Source organism: Perissodus microlepis, chromosome 4 (genome assembly GCF_051167445.1).
Source record: "Perissodus microlepis isolate ML-2025 ecotype Zambia chromosome 4, ASM5116744v1, whole genome shotgun sequence".
NCBI lineage: Eukaryota > Metazoa > Chordata > Actinopteri > Cichliformes > Cichlidae > Perissodus > Perissodus microlepis.
Window position 1 is genome coordinate 23724174 of NC_140464.1, and position 19052 is coordinate 23743225.

General features: G+C 38.3%; 1 protein-coding gene across 1 annotated transcript; it reads left to right on the top strand.

The window, feature by feature from the left end:
- Nucleotides 1–16944: 16944 nt before the first annotated feature.
- On the top strand, nt 16945–18704 carry LOC146388990 (microsomal glutathione S-transferase 1-like). Its single transcript, XM_084924800.1, has 4 exons — nt 16945–17068; nt 17567–17699; nt 17971–18062; nt 18342–18704. Exons 2-4 carry the CDS (start codon nt 17583–17585, stop codon nt 18586–18588), a joined length of 456 nt encoding a protein of 151 aa, XP_084780926.1. The 5' UTR covers nt 16945–17068; nt 17567–17582; the 3' UTR covers nt 18589–18704.
- The last annotated feature ends 348 nt before the right edge of the window (nt 18705–19052 follow it).

A 19052-nucleotide genomic window follows, 5' to 3' on the forward strand; every position in this document is an offset into this window, starting at 1 on the left:
TCCCCAGTTATAGGATGAGACCACTAGAAACCCCTCCTACAACATAGTAAAAGTGAAAGTAAGAAAGCTGTGATTCCGAGAAGTCCTGTGATTTCCAGGAAAGCAATTAGGGTTACTGGCCACATTACCCCAAACCTTTTAAACACTGCTGTCAGGTGTTAGTGTGGGATCTGCAGCAGTGTTCTTGCACCTTTAGTTAATGAGTACTGAAGGCAAGAATAGCTCAGCAAGTACTTGATTTAGTGATTATATCTATATCTATATATCTCTATACATCTATATATCTATATCTATATATATATATATATATCTATCTATCTATCTATCTATCTATCTATCTATCTATCTATCTATCTATCTATCTATCTATCTATATATATATATATATATATATATATATATATATATATATATATATAGAGAGAGAGAGAGAGAGAGAGAGAGATATCGCTGCAGACGGTGAAGGCGCTGCGTGGAAAACAAATCCTTTTTTTGTCTTGCCGCGTTTTGCACGCACCGCGGTGGGCCCGAGTGAAGACGGCACTGAAGGTTTGCTCTCTTTTCTTTTTTTTATAGTGTCTTGCCCTTTTGGGGTTTTGTGTGAGTTGCCGTCCCTTTTTAACGTGTGTGGTATGTTGATTTGTTCTTAACCGGTTCCCCGCAGCGCCTATCCTGTCTCACGGGCAATCATACAATTTTGTCATTTTTTAAAATCGTATTTAATAAAGTAAAGTTTTAATTGTTTTAGGTGCCACTGTTACACTGTTACTTTTATTTTGTATTAAAAATTAAACCCTTTTTAACTGACTGTGTGCCTATGGCTCTGTCCTATTTTAAATAGGTACCTACCACGGGTCACAAACTGGCGTTGTCTTTTGTGTGTGGGTGTGTGTGTGTGTGTGTGTGTGTGTGTGTGTGTGTGTATAGGAATATAGGAATATGATGTATTCCTGAGCATCCCAAGCCAAGGACAGCCACCATAATTCTCTCTGAAGATAGGAGATGATCTATACTGACTGAGGTGTCAGTGCAATTTTACAGTAGGAAATATCTTTACAATGACAGAAAGGAGAATTTCACTGGTCCCGTCTATTTCTGTCAATTTAAAAACAAGGTGGGCTACATGTGGCCCACAACATGAAATGGATTTGACACCCCTGGATTTAGGAATAAAAACACTCAGCATTTCTGTATATTGCCAGTTGAAAGAAACAATGTCTAAATAATGAGCTAACAGTGCACAAGGTTACTTGGGAAAAGTGGGCTAACTGCAGGAATGAAAAACAAATTGTTTTATCTCTCAGGGTCTAATGAAAATGAAAGGAAGATGTCCTTTCAGGACTCTGCAGGTCACTAATCAGAAGCAGTGTTACTGGAGATAAAATTACAAGTCTCTTGTTAGAGTATCCCATTAGATCTTCCTCAAGGGCCCAAACTGTATCAAGATAAACTCTGTCATCACATGAGCCCAATGGTACATGGTGCTTTTGCTCTATGATGTAGGTGTGTCTGAGCGGTTACAGGAAAAACAGTCACCTCGGATACAAGCATAACATGCACATAGTGGTCAGTCCAATTAAATGGGAGTGCAGGTCTGAATTTTCCACTGCCACAGACCCCAAAAAGTTGTAGAATAGGGCTATTGTGATTTTGTAGCTATCATTACTGGCAAGTTCAGCCATGTAGGGTAAGATGAGGCCACCCGAGAATCCTTGGGAAGGCAAGAGGTAATATGTATAGTATGTATCGTGTATAATATGGATACCCTTTGATGTTTTGAACAACACTGAACTATACCCTAACCAACACACAGCACACGTATGTGACATTTTCTGCTGTTGCAAAATCAATTTAACCTTTTAATTTAACCAATTTAACCTCAGCCTAATTTAAAAAAATAAATAAGCTACCAGTTATATGTGGCCTCTATGTTTTTGGATTAGTACTGATGTCACACAGCCTGGTTTCTCATCTATAGTGTGGGGAAAAGGTTGTCCCAGTGGTGTTACTTTAGTTAAGAGTCATTTTAGTTCCACAAAGGCCTTTTCTGCATCCACAGCCCATTGGACAGCTGTGGGTCAGGTGGTAGTGTGGTTTGTCTACTAATTAGAAGGGCAGTGGATTTATCCCAGCTCCTGCAGTCCGTGTGCCAAAGTATCCTTCAGCAAGATGCTGAACCCCAAATTGCCCCAGATGTATCCATCAGAGTGTGAATGTTAGATGAAAGCACTGTTTGCATGAATGTGTGTGATTGTGTGAATGATACTTTTAGTGAAATGCACTTTGAGTGCTCAGATTGTGTAGAAGGACACTATATAAGTACCAGTCTATTTGTCATTTCACTTTGTACTTTCGTACAACCATTTGCCAACCACTATTGTACAGAAAGTGCTTTGGGAACAGCACAGATAAGAATGAAAACCCTACAGTGTCTGGAAGACATACTTAGAAATTACACAAGTTGTTTCTTAGCAATAAGCTTCACAAATTGCTTCAACTTGTTTGGGCAGGAGGGATTTGCCCCTTGGTTACATAATCTAAAAATGTCATTTTTTGCTGTACAAACTGAAGTTTTGAGAGCATAGCCTTCGAAGTAATTTACTAACAAACAGGTGCAGTTTGCATTTAGGATAGTATTGTCGTGGAATTTTGTTAAATACAGTGCAAACACCTAGTGAGCATCTTTGAAATGAGTTTAATTTCATGATGCAGCATGGAGAGAAAAACAGTCGGGTCAGACGCCAAGCTGCAGTCTCTAAGGAGCGGCAGTCACTTCTTATATACAGAACAGACAAGTCAGTCAAGTCATAGTCAGCTCATCCTTGAAACCCCCAGCCAACCCAGAGATTTTCAACCCTGTTTTTCTCTTAGCAGAATCAGGCCCACAAGATATACCTTCAAAGCCCTCCCCTCGGAGACCCCCTCACTCCCAAAGGTCAGAGTGGGGCCTCTTCTTCTCCAGTGTCTAATGGTGCCTGGGTGTGCCAGTCTACATCTAACTTATAATACCTAAACGTGTGCGGAATAAAGTATCAACAGCCGGTTCTCACACATATTTGATGCTCATCCTTTCTATATAACTAATATACCTCATACATATAAGTACATGCTACTGAATTTGTGTAGGTCTGCTATTAAAAACAGTTTTATCAGAGCACAGCTCATGAGATCACTCTGAAAACTCTGTGCGCTGTTCATGGTCCTGAAATTAGGTCCTGAAAGACTATGAAACTCCTGCCAGAGAAGCCACAGTATGTTTAAAATGGAAGAATTGGAAGAAGTTTTGTTGCCACTGGTATTGCGTGTCTTCCTTTGGTTGGAGATTCCAGATCATCTCTGAATTCATTGAGCAAATTAATAATTAGGTAACTGTGTAATTTATGTTTTTTTTTATCATTTATTTGTCTGGTATTGTCATGGACGCCAGAACGTCAGCTAACCAGCATTAGTTCTTTGCTCACTCACATTGCTTGTAAATCTTATGCTTAATACTCACGTTGTTCTCCTGTGTCTACAGCTGACCCAAGGAAACCAAATCTACTTCTGTGCAGTTATCTCATGCACCTGGTCGCTGGTTTTACCTGCATTCAGTCTTTCACAGCTTCTTGGCAGACTCCACTCATCACCTCAGCTGCCTGCCACTGAACCTTCTCTCCTCTCACTGCAGTGTCCCTGACTCTGGCTCACACACGCCGTTCATTCATGCACTAGCTCTGGAAACCCGTATTGTCAGTTTTCCTGGTCCTTGTGCTAATCCCCATTCATCGAGTTTTTCTCCTCCATCCCTATAGACAGCCTAGTTCATGTTCATAGCCATAGTATTTTCCCAAATACATAACCACTTCATAGAGTTTCCTTCCTCTCGTCCTTGTATATATCTTTGCCTGTGTACATAGTCTCAATATTTTGCCCACACATTCCTGTATAGCTCAGCACTAGTATTTTGCTACATTCCTGTATATAGTATGTATATTGTTTCACTAGTTTACCTCATTATCTATATATTTCATGTCTGTAATTAAAATTATTCTCATCATTCTACATCCTTGTTGCATCTGCTTTCTGGGTCCACTTTGTATTCTGGCCTCACCCACCGTGACAGGTATTCCAAAAAAAGTTACATAGGTGGAGAAATCTGTCACACTTCTGCACATGCTCTAAAATCTCTGTGATGTCTCCTCCATGTTGCAATAACGACCACGATATCAAACACAAAAATGAGGCCTTTTTGTGTGTGTGTGTGTCAACATCAGTGCAATTAGCAGTAAATTGCATGCTGGATATGTTCGTAAATCAGTTTGCACATTTGATTTAAATATTCCACTCAAGAAACTCCCAGAAATGCATATGCGACAGGGTCAAAACTCTCTTAAATTCTCAACTCTGACTCTTTTCTTACTGTGCTCTCTATGCAAATAGCATTTCTTTTTACTTCAAAATCCCATTTACACTGGTGCAACTTGTATCAAGAACTCAATCAGCCATGGTCATGTGACATTTGTGTTTTGAACCGTACTTTGGAGCAGTCTTTCCAAACACCTGTGCTCTCATAAGTGTGACATAGTGTTGAAATGTCACTATTGAGCTTTCTCATCTCTGTTGTGAAGGACTTGCCTGCAAATTAAAGCTGGCCATTTGTTTTGAACTCAATGTTTTTATCTAGATAAAATAAATCATTTACAATTTATCTTATGTGATATTTATATTCCTATATGGTCTGTTTTTGTGTCCATCCATTCTGGTAATTATGACCAATGAATATTTATAAATCTACTGGTTGATAAGAATACCTTTAAATAACAGCGTATATTTTAGATAAGTAAGTGGTCAGTGATAAATGTTTGGAAAATTCTGGATAAGACGCTAAGTATATCTAACACTTTCCCTATAAATGATGCGATCTTTGAGCACCAGAGCTCTCTTACGTTCACTTTTACTTTAGTGAAAGTGGTTTGTCAGATGATGCTCTCTGATTTCATTATTTATAACACAGAAACAACTGGGGTGATTTCTGAAAGGACAACCACAGCTACACAGACCAGGCAGAGCCGAGGAGACACAAAAGAAAAGGTGCATTTATATAAAATTTTATAGTGTTTTAAATTCAGTCTTAAGTCATAACAAACTTTGCATTCTGGGGTCGCTGAAGGCTATGCAACTTGCGGCGATGAAGCTATTTTCTGCCATATAACACTCTGGTGCTAGTGGAAGAGAGCAGGATGAGGAAACAGGGCGGGGTACGTATGCTAAGGCTTAAGCTCTTGAGCCACATTTGATGCAGGACACACTCACGTTATGATGGCCAACAGACACACATTTATTCACATTTAGTCAATTTTCACATTCACGTTATTTGTTCATTTACCAATAGGAAGGATGCTAAACATGAAAAACACAATTAAAAAAACAAACCAAATATTTCAAGAGTATAAAGAGTTCAAAACAAGCAAAAGAACGATTTAAAATACAGTGAAACTAAAGGATCTTGCAAAAATCATGAATATATAATATATGCTTAGATAACTCATTGTCTTATGATACAGTATGCTTCTCCTTACATGATCCTGCATTAGAAAAGATGGTGAATACAGCGGCCATTATAACGGTAAGAGCTTTTTAATATGTTTGATCATCATTATAACAAACAGCAGTTGGTTTTCTTAAGCTATTTATATTTTTTGTAGCAACACTTAGTTAGATAGGTGTGGCGGGGCATGGTCTGTGGCGCCGCTGCACCATAAAGTCTGTACTGGGTCCTGAGTTTTGTTGTTGTTGTGGTGTATGTGTTGCTGGCACCTGGAAGGCTGCAGCCAAGTATTGTTGAAACATCAACTGAATAAAGAAGTGTGCTGAAAGATAAGATAAGATAAGATAAGATAAGATAAGATAAGCCTTTTTTAGTCCCACATGTGGTAAATTTTTTAGTCATGATATTCATGATTTTTGAAAGTGCAAATATGTGGTCAGCCATGCATCTGTTACAATAGGATTTATGGATTCACACGTCAACAGCTACAGTTTTTATATATAAAAGCTGGGAAGGGGCAAGTGTAGTGGTACAGGCCAGGTACACAGACAGGTGGGGAGCCAGATATAAATGTAAGCGTGTTGGAAAAAATTGAAGAAATCAGCATAAATGCAAAATGAGCAGCATTTGGCTGCATTTCATATTGGAGACTGCCAAGCTGAGTGAAGAATTACTAAAATTAGGAGCTGGCTAAAGTGATTTAAAAAAAATTTCAGCCATTTTCCATTGCAGAGCTCAAAAGCTTTCAAACGTTCCAGGTATTAAACCTTACGCATAAAAATAAAACTTTTATGAAAACACTGAATAAAAAAAGGGCTTCATTTAAATTGATTAAATTTTCAGTCTTATATTACAATGAGGCAAAGATGAATGCATCTCAGTGTCATTCTAACCTTGCTGTGATTCAATGTATTCATTAGTTAAATATGTAACTTTTTTACATTGACAGAAAGGAGAGTTTCACTGTTCCAACCACTTAAAATGAAAGTGGGCTGTATATGGCCTGAGATGCAAAATGAATTTGACACTCCGGCTCTAATGACATGAACTGAAGCTCACTTAAAATGATCTTTTTCATAGTGTGACCCACCAAATGATGATGGTGTTCCTGAAGACTTGGAGAACGATGATGACCAAGCAGGAGGAGAGGGTGAACTCAGGCCTGTACCAACTGAAACTAAAGAAAAAGGTGACAACCTATTAAAAATGTTATTGACATACATACTCATTAAAGGTTTTTTAAACTTTTGTTTACTTTTGTCTGTCTGGTCTTTCATTATAATGAGGTAAAGATGAATCCCACTCAATGTCATTCTAATCTTTGCTGTGATGCAAGTTATTATAACTGACCATCGCAGGCAGGAAGTAATAAACTACAAATACTTACTGTACTGAAGCAGAATTTTTTTTACAACTTATTTTCTTTTACTTTATACATTTTAAACAAATTTTTGCATGTTATTTATTTTGTAATTCCTAGTTTTATATCTCTTGGAGATCTATCCTTTATATATTTATAAATGCACCATGGGGGGGCTTAGGGTGAAACAGCTTTTCAGTACACTGTATACTGTGTATACTACTGTACTCACAATAAAGCTCTTGAATCTTGAATCAAATATTTGTACTTTATACTTCTTACATTTTCAAAACAGGCTCATTATTTTAACGTTTGAGAGTTTAATGTCATGAAAGGCTTTTTGTGTATTAACCACCAGGGTATGTTGCATAAAAAGAGATGAAATAGACAAAACTGTGCGCCATAGTCAGGGGTTAAAATGGGTTCATGGTTTGTTTTTATGTTTGTTTTTGTTTATTTATTTGTTCTGTTTGATTTGGGTTTTGTTTTTTTTAGTTGCTACAAAGAAAGGGGCAAGGAGAAAGTCAACCTTAAAGGGAGTAATTTTTTTAAGTGTATATATATATATGTATATATCTACCATTGTATTAATGAAAGATTTGTGCCACTTGTTGTGTGAACACATGTTGATTAATACTGTTTAAAAATGTAACAATTAGGATCAGTAAGAAACCTTTGATAGTGTTATGGCCAACTGTGACTAGTCCAACAATGGTTAACCCTGTCTGCCTTTTGTGTGTTTTTCTGTTTGTGCTTTAAGGCTCTACACCCCGGGGTTGCTTTGCTTTTCGTTTGCTTTGCTTTCTATGTTTTATTTCTGCTTTTAAATGTACTGTTCTGCTGTTAATATGACAATGTTTAAAAAAACTTTCCTAATAATTCTACTCTTTTCCAGAGATTCATTATGAGTGATTTGATTTTAATTGGATCTGAAAAGCTTGACCTCCACAGCATTGGTGGGATAAGGTTATTATATTGTCTTCAATTTGCGACCCGACACACAAGGATAAAAGTGGGGAAAAGGCACAGAAAAACTGTGACACACTATTTATTTTATTAGAAATTCACACAATGAATGACTGAGGTCTAGTAAAAGTCAAACAGACACATGAAATACATGTATTAAAAATATAAGTATCCATTAAAAACACTAAAGTGTCTGCTATAATAAGAAAAAAGACTGACATGTGTTACAGAGTATAGCATGGTGGAAAAGGATGGAGAGAATCCCCCACTAAGCTTTTGGGTTGGCATTACTTTAGATTTTGTTTTGTATTAATTGCATGCTTTGGTGTTTCTTTGTGTTTGATGTGAGGTGTGTGCCACACCCATGTGGGAGTGGAGATTCTACTCTAGTCCAGCTGCCAGCTATTTGGAGTTGAGTACAGGGAGCAGCTGATTGGGGAGGATTGGAGCCCTTCTCTATAAAGGGGAGAGGAAACAGGAAGTAGGAGTTGTTGTTGTTTTTTTAGTAGGACACTGGTGTAGCAGGGAAGCCTTGAAGATCCAGGATGAAGTGTGCACATTTTAACGGAAAAGATTTTTAACCTGGCCTGGTTTTGCTTTTAAAATAATCTGAGGATGTTGGAGGGAGGACTCATTTTTATTGGGATGTGAGTGGATGTGCTGGGAGGCAGGAAAACAAACACTGGACTGGAGACTCTCTGTGCCCCTGACAAGGAAACTGGACCAGTTTTGGGGAAGTTCCAGCTCCCAGGATGTGATGTGGAGACCCAGCCTCGAGCGAAGTCAGGCCTGAAAAGGTGGGTGGCAAGCCTTTTTGAGGAAGATGCAGGATTGATACGTTTTGGCTGCTTGTTCTTCCAAGTGACCACCTTTCCCCTGTTTGTAACCAGGCTAACAACCCTGACCGCGATGGCTTTGGGCCTTGGATTCCTGGCCAGAGTTGTGTCTTCAGCCAGTAGTTTTACCCGGAGAAAGAACAAATAAATCTTGTGTAACCCATTGCAGTGTGCGTGTGGTGGTTCGTTACTGGTCAATATTAGAGCTACTACTCTCTTGTACGGAGGCCATTTTGGGCCTTACGTAACACATGTAATCAGAGATGGGTAATAACGCGTAATTACTTTTTTCAAGTAATGTGTAAAGAGAGGGATTACGAATTGTTAATTGCAAAAAAAAGGTTATTGGATTACCGTTATTCTCCCATAAGCATGCTGCCTTGCATTTGTGAGAGTTTCTCATGACAATGACGTATGAGTGTGCGACGTCCATGGCAGGAACAGACGTGTAGATCAACAATGGATAATATAGCAGGTACGACCATGTAAGTTAAAGTGTGAAAGTACTGACTTACTTTGAGTTTGACTCTGCAAAAAGTGACAACATTTTGGATACTATTGCTATTGCAGCATAACTAAGGGAGGATTCAGGGTCACCTGATCCAGCCCTAACTATATGCTTTACCAAAGAGGAAAGTTTTAAGCCTAATCTTAAAAGTAGAGATAGTGTCTGTCTCCCGAATCCAAACTGGAAGCTGGTTCCACAGAAGAGGGGCCTGAAAACTGAAGGCTCTGCCTCCCATTCTACTTTTAAATACTCTAGGAACAACAAGTAAGCCTGCAGTGTGAGAGCGAAGTGGTCTAACGAGGTTTCTGCTCATGCTCTTGACGAAGGCGACGCACTTTTCTCCTCTCCTCCTCTCCCTTAGCTTCCCTGCTTAGCCTCTTATGTCCTTGTCTAGTCTCGTGTTTTTTGTATTACTTTTCCCTGAAACACTCTCTCACAGTCTGTTCTCTAAAACCTAAAAAGGAATTATGGATTGGATCAACTGGTCCCTAAATGCAATTGACACCCCTTTCTCAACGAGAAGTTTGGGCTTGGGTGAGCCTGAGTGCTGAAGATATCTACCTATTCGGAACCATGGTAACAGGGTTCTGGCGGATTGGAGCTGGCTTGGCCCTGACTTATCGAAGAATTAAGGAAGCGAAACCGGCTGTTCAAACCCCCACATGGCTGCCCGCTGGGATTGGAACGATGGGAGAGGCGTGAATTTCTCAAAATGGGCTCATTGAGTCAGCACGGATAAGATCTTGGAGAGGCTACGGCTGCTGTGAATACTCAGAATAAGATCTCTGACTGCAGACTGGATACATCTCGGAAGGGCTAGCTCGGAATAACATCTCTGGGCGCAAATTGGATGACATCTCGGGGAGGCACACTGCCGTGAGTTCTCAGAAATTGGCTCCTTGAGCACAAGAAATGACAACATCACAGAACACAAGTATGGCGAAGCTCGCGGCTCTCCAACGGGAGATTGAGAGACCAGTATTGGACTGTAGAACTGCTTTGAAATTCATATGAGCTGTTCGCACAAAAGTAAAAAATACCATCACTTATGCGGATACCCCTTTGGCGCCAGCTGCGGTCTCAAGGCTGGAGCTGAACAACAACACCCTGATAACGACTGTGTTTAGTCTGTTCCTTCCTATTCCATGCAAGGCCACCTGGGTTGGCTGGAAGACTGTTTACTTAGCCTGGCAGGGCGAAGGACACTGTCTCAGCTGAACTCTGGACACGCACACACATACATATACACTGATATGCACACACTCATCCCCCCTCCCTTTCCAAACGCCTTCGACGCTTATTCCCTTCCGATGCTGACGGGGATCAAGGAGACCAGCGCACGCAGGCCCGGATGTACTGTCTAATTCGGCAGTCTCTCACCCTTTACCCACCCCTGTTGCTTGTCATGTGTTTCTTTGGTGTATTAAGAGTTTTTTTTTTTCATGTGCTATGTGCAGAGGTGTTTTTTTTCTGTTCTCAAACTGATCTCCCTGTTGGAGCTCAGTCTGGGGGGAGTTATTTTTTTTTCTCCTTATCTATACCTCTCTGACCTGTCTTCCCCATGTGATGTTTTGTGTAATGTATGTATGGTCGGAGGATAAGATGGCGCCGCCATTGCGTGCAATAGGTCGGCAGCCTTATGAAATTTCCCCTTGTGGGACTAATAAAGGTATATCATATCATATCATATCATGGTACTAGAAGGTCATTAAGATAACATGGAGCCTGATTATTTGAGACCTTGTATGTGAGGAGTAGGATTTTGAATTCAATTCCGGATTTAACAGGAAGCCAATGAAGGGAAGCCAAAACAGGAGAAATATGCTCTCTTTCTAGTCCCTGTCAGTACTCTTGCTGCAGCATTTTGGATTAGCTGAAGGCTTTTCAGGGAGTTTTTAGGACATCCTGATAATAATGAATTGCAGTAGTCCAGCCTGGAAGTAATAAATGCATGAACTAGTTTTTCAGCGTCACTAAGAGACAGGATATTTCTAACTTTAGAGATGTTGCGCAAATGGAAGAAAGCAGTCTTACATATTTGTTTAATATGTGCGTTGAAGGACATGTCCTGGTCAAAAATGACTCCAAGGTTCCTCACAGCGTTACTGGAGGCCAAGGTAATGCCATCCAGAGTAAGAATCTGGTTAGATACCATATTTCTAAGATTTTCAGGGCCGAGTACAATAACCTCAGTTTTATCTGAATCAAGAAGCAGAAAGTTAGCGGCCATCCAGGTCTTTATGTCTTTAAGACATTCCTGAGATTAACTAATTGGTGTGTGTTATCTGGCTTCATACATAGATAGAGCTGGGTGTCATCTGCATAGCAGTGAAAATGTATGCTATGTCTTCTAATGATGCTGCCTAAGGGAAGCATGTATAATGTAAACAGAATTGGTCCTAGCACTGAACCCTGTGGAACTCCATAATTAACCTCAGTGTGTGAAGAGGACTCTCCATTTACATGCACAAATTGGAGTCTATTAGATCGATATGATACAAACCACTGCAGTGCAGTACCTGTAATACCTACAGCATGTTCTAATCACTCTAATAGGATATTATGGTCGACAGTATCGAATGCTGCACTAAGGTCTAGCAGGACAAGCACAGAGATGAGTCCACTGTCAGAGGCCATAAGATCATTTGTAACCTTCACTAAAGCTGTTTCTGTGCTGTGATGAGCTCTGAAACCTGACTGAAACTCTTCAAATAAGCCATTCCTCTGCAGGCGATCTGTTAGCTGTTTGACAACTACTCTTTCAAGGATGTTTGATATGAAAGGAAGGTTGGAGATTGGCCTATAATTAGCTAAGACTGCTGGGTCTAGAGATGGCTTTTTGAGTAAAGGTTTAACTACAGCCAGCTTGAAGGCCTGTGGTACATAGCCGATTATTAGAGATAGGTTGATCGTATTTAAGATCGAAGAATTAATTAATGGCAGGACTTCTTTGAGCAGTTTTGTAGGAATGGGGTCTAAAAGACACGTTGATGGTTTGGAGGAAGTAATTATTGAAGTTAACTGAGAAAGATCTATTGGAGAAAAAGAGTCTAACTTAACATCAATGGTACTAAGAGTAGCTGTAGATAATATTACATCTGTGGGATGATTATTGGTAATTTTTTCTCTAATGATAAAAATTTTATTTGTGAAGAAGTTCATGAAGTCATTACTAGTTAACATTAAAGGGATGGTTGGCTCAAAAGAGCTCTGACTTTTTGTCAGCCTGGCTACAGTGCTGAAGAGAAACCTGGGGTTGTTCTTATTTTCTTCAATCAGTGACGAATAGTAAGATGTTCTGGCTTTGCGGAGGGCTTTCTTATAAAGCAGCAAACTATTTCTCCAGGCTAAATGATGATCCTCTAAATTTGTGACACGCCATTTCCTCTCCAGCTTACGAGTCATCTGCTTTAGGCTACGTGTTTGAGAATTATACCACGGAGTCAGGTACTTCTGATTCGAGACCTTAGTTTTCACTGGAGCTACAGTATCCAGAGTCGTACGTAGTGAGGAGGTAAAATTATTAAGAAGATAATCGACCTCTGTTGGAGTAGCGTTCAGATAGCTGCTCTGCTCTATGTTGGTACAGGTCATTGAAGAGGATAACAGTGGGTGGATTATATTCTTAAACATAGTTACAGCGCTTTCAGAAAGACATCTACTGTGATAAAGTCTACTCTCCACTGCTGTGTAATCAATTATTGTAAATGTAAATGTTATCAGGAAATGATCAGACAGGAGAGGGTTTTCAGGAAACACTGTTAAATGTTCAGTTTCTATGCCATATGTTAAAACAAGATCTAGAGTGTGATTAAAGTGGTGGGTGGGTTCTTTTACATTTTGAGAGAAGCCAGTTGAGTCTAATAACAGATTAAATGCCATGTTGAGGCTGTCATTTTTAGCATCTACATGGATGTTAAAATCACCCACAATAATTATTTTATCTGAGCTGAGAACTAAATTAGATAAAAAAGTCTGAGAAATCAGAGAGAAACTCTGTGTAAGGCCCAGGTGGACGATAGATGATAACAAGTAAGACTGGTTTCTGAGTTTTACAGCTGGGGTGGACAAGGCTAAGCATCAGGCTTTCAAATGAATAAAAAGTCTGTCTTGGTCTTTCGTTAATTAATAGGCTGGTGTGAAAAATTGCTGTCACACGGCCTGTGCTTCGAGGTTTCTGGTAGTTAGAATGACTTGTAAAGCAGCCTTCTGGATACACACACATCCAAACACAGACAAAACAGGCAAGTTGACCGGCGACGGCTGTCAGACCATGACAGTCATTGACAGACTAATAGAAACAAAATAAATGGTGGTTGTTCCTTATGTATGGACATTGCTTGTGGTGTACCCCAAGGGTCAGTTTTGGGTCCAAAATTCTTCAACTTGTACATTAACGACATCTGTAAAGTGTCCAAAGTATTAAAAATGGTTCTCTTTGCTGACGATACAAACATTTTTTGCTCTGGTGATGATCTGCAGAATTTATTGGAGGATATGACTAATGAAATAAGTAAAGTGAAGTTCTGGCTTGATAAAAATAAATTATCATTAAATTTGAATAAATCTAAACTTATGTCATTTGGAAATAGTAGTTTAAATACAAATGCAAAGATTCAAATAAATGGTGTTGATATTGAAAGAGTCAGTGAAAATAAATTTCTGGGGGTAATAATAGATGAAAAACTTAACTGGAGAGCTCACGTAAGATATATTCATTCCAAAGTATCACGTAGCATTGCAATATTAAACAAGGCAAAACAGGTATTCGACAGAACATCACTTCATATTCTCTACTGTTCACTGGTTTCACCATACAATAACTATAAAACCACATTACATTCACTTTTTACTCTTCAAAAAAAAAAAAGCAATTCGAATCATCCACAATGCAGGTTATAGGGAACATACAAACTCACTATTTTTGCAGTCTGAAATATTGAAAATCGACGATCTAGTGAAATTCCAAACAGCACAAATTCTATTCAAAGCAAAAAATAAAGAACTGCCAGGTAATATTCAGAGTATGTTTTTTTTGAAAGAAGGAAGTTATAATTTAAGGGGTTTTTGTAACTTCAAAACAATGAAGGTACGTACTACAAGAAAAGGCTTTTGTGTTTCTGTTCATGGAGTGAAACTATGGAACAGTCTGAATATGGAATTAAAGCAATGTCCAAACATAAAACTGTTCAAAAAGAGTTATAAAAATATGATCTTCTCGAACTATAAAGAAAAGGAAAATATTTAAATTAAGTGAATGTCTCTATTTAAAAAACAAACAAATAAACAAAAAAAACTCATGATGTGATATTATAGTATATCAGAAATCTGTTCACTATTTTTATTACAAATTATATCAGTAAGGAAGCTGACTAAATATTAACTGATAATTTATGGCAAAGGGGTGGGATTAAATAAGTGTTTACTTCTTCCCACTCCCTTTCAACATGTAAATTAATCAGAACGGTTTTTTTGTATGTAATTTGTATAGTATTTTTTTCTTTCTTATTTTCTTTTCTAAATGTACTTGTATATTGTTCACATGTTGAAATAAATTACCAATCAATCAATCAATCAAAACACACTGTAAAAGTGAAAAAGTTTAAAAGATTCAATTGCACTATTAATTTATACTATTATTACACTATAGAATAAATAGAATTCTTGTAGCAGGCTCTGAATTCCTAAATTCTAGGTTTTATCTCACACATGTGAGAAGGTGTGCCATTAAATAAATGCAGCTTAACGATAATAACTTGGTGAAAATACTCATTTAAAACTGGAAGCCCTGTAACATGAATTCACTTTTTGTTTTTTTCTTCAGCACTCTCAGCACCAACAAATTCCTCCCATGTCTTTAATAGATCTGATGGGATGTGATGGGTCAAATATGTGAAACTCTGCATGCATATTACATATTGCTACTTAATAAATAATGACAAAAGAAAAAGAGAACATGAGAGACTTCCTTGTATTCAAACTTCTATATTAATTGTAGTTTGGGAACGTGATCTGTAGCACTCGTCAAACTTGTCGGGCTGTAAACGGTTGCATTAGGGATGCTTCATGATTTTGTTCCCAACTGTTATACAGTGTGAATAAACACCCTGAGGACATAACTAACTAACATAACTACGGCAGTTATGAAGGCCAAAAGCGGGTAGCTGTGAGGTAGCATAACATAAGCAGCAAGGAAGGTAATAAGCAATAACAGCACCAGCAGACTATTTAAGTTTCTTTTAAGTATACTTTATTTCTGGCATTTCCAATCTACCATAAAACAATCAACCTGGTAGCCAAAAATCCCACTTGCTTTATACAGGACTTTACGCACACCTGAACATCATTAGTCACTACCATTAAAACAAATAGGTCAGACCAAACAATACAATTCTAAACAAAGAGCAGGAATAAGATTATGAATGAAATTGACAAACTTATTTACTCAGTTAAATGGTTTGAAAAGTAAAACATTGCATACAATACAACTCAAAAGGCAACTTTAAAGAAAATAAACAATACTATACAAAATGAAAACCCTTCATTTGGTTACACCCAGTGATGCAATCAATGACCTCATGACTCTATATAAACAGGAAGTACTGGGGCGGCTCTTCCCATATATAGTGTTTGCTTTAAAAAACATATGCATGGATGTAATGGATGTAACTACTGCTACCACAAACAAACACAGGATAGTGTGTTAAGCAAAGTTGCACCAGCAATGTCTAAATTAAAGCATTATGGCTGAAGGTAAAATAACAAGAAAATGAATTATCAATATGGTTAAGGGACAAGTTGTAAATGAGTTCATGCCTAACCACTTTGTCACATTAGCCTACACTATCAAGTTAAACCTAATAAAGAAGTCACTGTTTCCTGTTGGCTCTCTGCCAAAACTCATGGAGGCTTAAAACCACTCCTCTATAAGAGGAAATACATGTCAAGACACCATTTACCATTTGTTCACTTTCAATACAATTTCACACCCATTACAAAGTCATATGTTTATTTATAAAATAAAGGACTGCAATGTTATGATGTAGTTTTTGCAGTTACTGTGGTTTTGGCAACTTGAAGTTAGTCTTTAATTTAGTTAGTTGCACCAGAGGAATACTCTAAAATAATGGAAATGTACTTTTTCCTTAATTCAAAAAATTCTGTTGGACAGTAAATTAAAATGCAATTGTTGTAGCTTTAAATTTACATGAAATCTTATTTTTGAAGATTTTTATGGTAAAAAGAAAAAAAAGTATTTACATGTGTAACAAACAACAACAAACAGGGTGATGGCTGCATATTTGAGGTCTGAAAACTTTCAACTGGTGACATTTAAACATTAAATCTTAGTGTTGAACAGACAAATAAATGAGATGTGGAGATCTCTTTCATTTGCTGGCAGTTCAAAGTCAAATTAATTTGAATGATTAAACATTCTTGGTGTGTGTTTCGTGTTCTAATAGCTGCAGTTCCAGCAGAATAAAAGAGATTTGGCAGCAGATTAGACTCAAGTATAGAACATCTAGTCTAAGGAGCTCGGAAAGAAAAGCATCTAGACTTCTTTTAGGTCCAGACACTTTTCTTTCTGAACCTTCACAGACATATAGGAAGTGAACTTTTCTGCATGAACTTTGTGGCTTTTGGGTTTAGTTGCATTACACTTGAACTGCTGCCTCCTGCCTAACAAAAATATTTTATTTTTTCTTTATCTCATCTGCCTTTGCGTTTTGCATTTGGGCCATGTTTCTTGCTGCAAACTGTGACAGCACCTTTGTACTTGCCCTGCCCCCAGAGTTAACTGGGTGACAGGTGAGATTCTTCTTGTGCAACAGATCCAGACTTGCTTGGTTTCTGCAGAGTCACCGTGCAAAGTAAGTAAACCTGATAAACTACCTAATACTCCAAAGTAAACTGTATAAAAATGATTTTGTCATTGTCAGGTAGTTCATTATGATAACGGTGGATTTCTATGAGTGGCGTGTTAAGATGTGTGAATCAACAAACAGTGTCAAGCTGAAACTGGTTTTGGTACTTTTGCTCTGCTGCTGTGCCACTGCTCGTCCTTTCATATTTGCCACTTCAGTTGTTCCTTGTGCATTTTAGTGAGTTTGTAGTCTTACTGATAACACTGTCTTATATACTTTATATTATGGTTGTGAGTGCAGTCGGTCCTATTTGATGCTTAAATGGTGTATGAATAGTTTAGCATTAAATATTTTACTATTTTGGATTGAGTTATTTCCACAGTGGTACTTTGTGTTGGGTATACACCCTCTAAAAAACACAGAAACTACAAATAGATTTAAATTTGAAGCAAAATTACTTTAATAGGAAGGTAAACGAACTTCCTTCTTTTCTTCATTCTTCAGCTGTAAATAAGCAGAGATGGCAGAGCTGATGGAAAATGAGGTAGTGAGGGCTTTCAGCACATATGCAGTTATTGTTGTTGTGAAGATGCTACTGATGGGGCCAATGACTGGATACTACCGCTTCACCAGAGGGGTGAGTTCAAATGCAAGCATGTTCTACATTTTGGGTATTTCTCTGTAACATTAGCTTAATTGCTTTTTTGTCCTGGTTTTATAAGGCTGCAAGTTCAAAACTTACAAGACTCATGTTGGTTTAAGAAAAATAAAGGATTACATAACTAAAGAATAAAGAAATGCACAACTGCTCCCAAACCATCCTCACTTCTCAGTGTTGATCCTTTCAACCTGATATATTTATAGTGATCTGGCAGAAATAAACACTTGTATTCTCTATTTTTTTAAAGTCTTTTTCTAATGAAGAGGATGTACCCAGAAAGTCTGCAGAGGAAAAGAAGAAGCTGCTGAAAACTCACCCAGATGTAGAACGAGTTCGAAGGTGAGATAATCTGGCCCTAAAATTCAGATACTACAGAATCCTGATGTGTCTTTAGAACAATGGTTGATCTAAAGAAGTCAAGAAAATATCACGTTTGTTTTTTTTTTTTTTGGGGGGGGGGGGGGGTTGTTTTAGGGTTTTAGGGAGTGTTTGATATTCTTTGGACAGACACTACCAAAAAACATAAATGTGTATAATAATTTGTGTAAATTAGTCGTGCCTATTGTTACTAATAATGTGGCCATCTCAGTTGCTAAACCTGTTTGTTTTGTCCTCTAGGTGTCACCAGAATGACCTGGAGAACATTACTCCCTTCGTGATTGTCGGCCTCCTTTATGCTCTGACTGGACCCGAGCTTTCTGTCGCTCTTCTTCACTTTCGCATTTTCGCTGGCGCTCGGATCTTCCACACCATTGCCTACATTGGTGCTCTGCCTCAGCCGAGCAGGGCTCTGTCCTGGGTCGTGGGCATGCTGGTCACCTTCTCAATGGCTTACAGAGTGCTCAACACAGTTCTTTTCCTGTAGAAAACATGCTTGCCCGTAGAGCTGACTTTCTTAAAGACATATGCATGTGTTTACTTTTCTCTTGCTGCATCTATCTGTGAGCTTGACAAATAAACATTCCTTTTGTTTGTTTTGTACCTTTTGTTTGTTGGAAATGAACAAAATGTGTGTGGGCTGGGTATCATCACTGATTTCTGTAAGTGAAATAATTCTAAGTGTTTTGTAATTTGGCACTTTTTAAAAAAAAAAAAAAAAGTTTATATTTCTTTGGTGATCTGGCTTGCATCAGTCACATGATGACCATTAACCAATGATCGCCGTTGAAGACAAAGCGCGCTGATTACGAGCCGGGACCGAGCTCACAAAGAGCACGCGCATTTTTTCTGCCTGGGCGGTCTGGAGCTGTAGGAGAAACTAGTGATGTGCGATACCACTGATTTCCTTTCCGATCCGATACCAAGTAAAATTCAGGGTGGTATCGGCGA

Bases quoted from the DNA above. Each gene is read 5' to 3' on its own strand.
- LOC146388990 (XM_084924800.1), top strand. From the start codon at position 17,583: ATGGCAGAGCTGATGGAAAATGAGGTAGTGAGGGCTTTCAGCACATAT. The intron at 17,700-17,970 runs GTGAGTTCAAAT...ATTTTTTTAAAG, and splicing joins ACTACCGCTTCACCAGAGGG to TCTTTTTCTAATGAAGAGGA. The intron at 18,063-18,341 runs GTGAGATAATCT...TTTGTCCTCTAG, and splicing joins GATGTAGAACGAGTTCGAAG to GTGTCACCAGAATGACCTGG.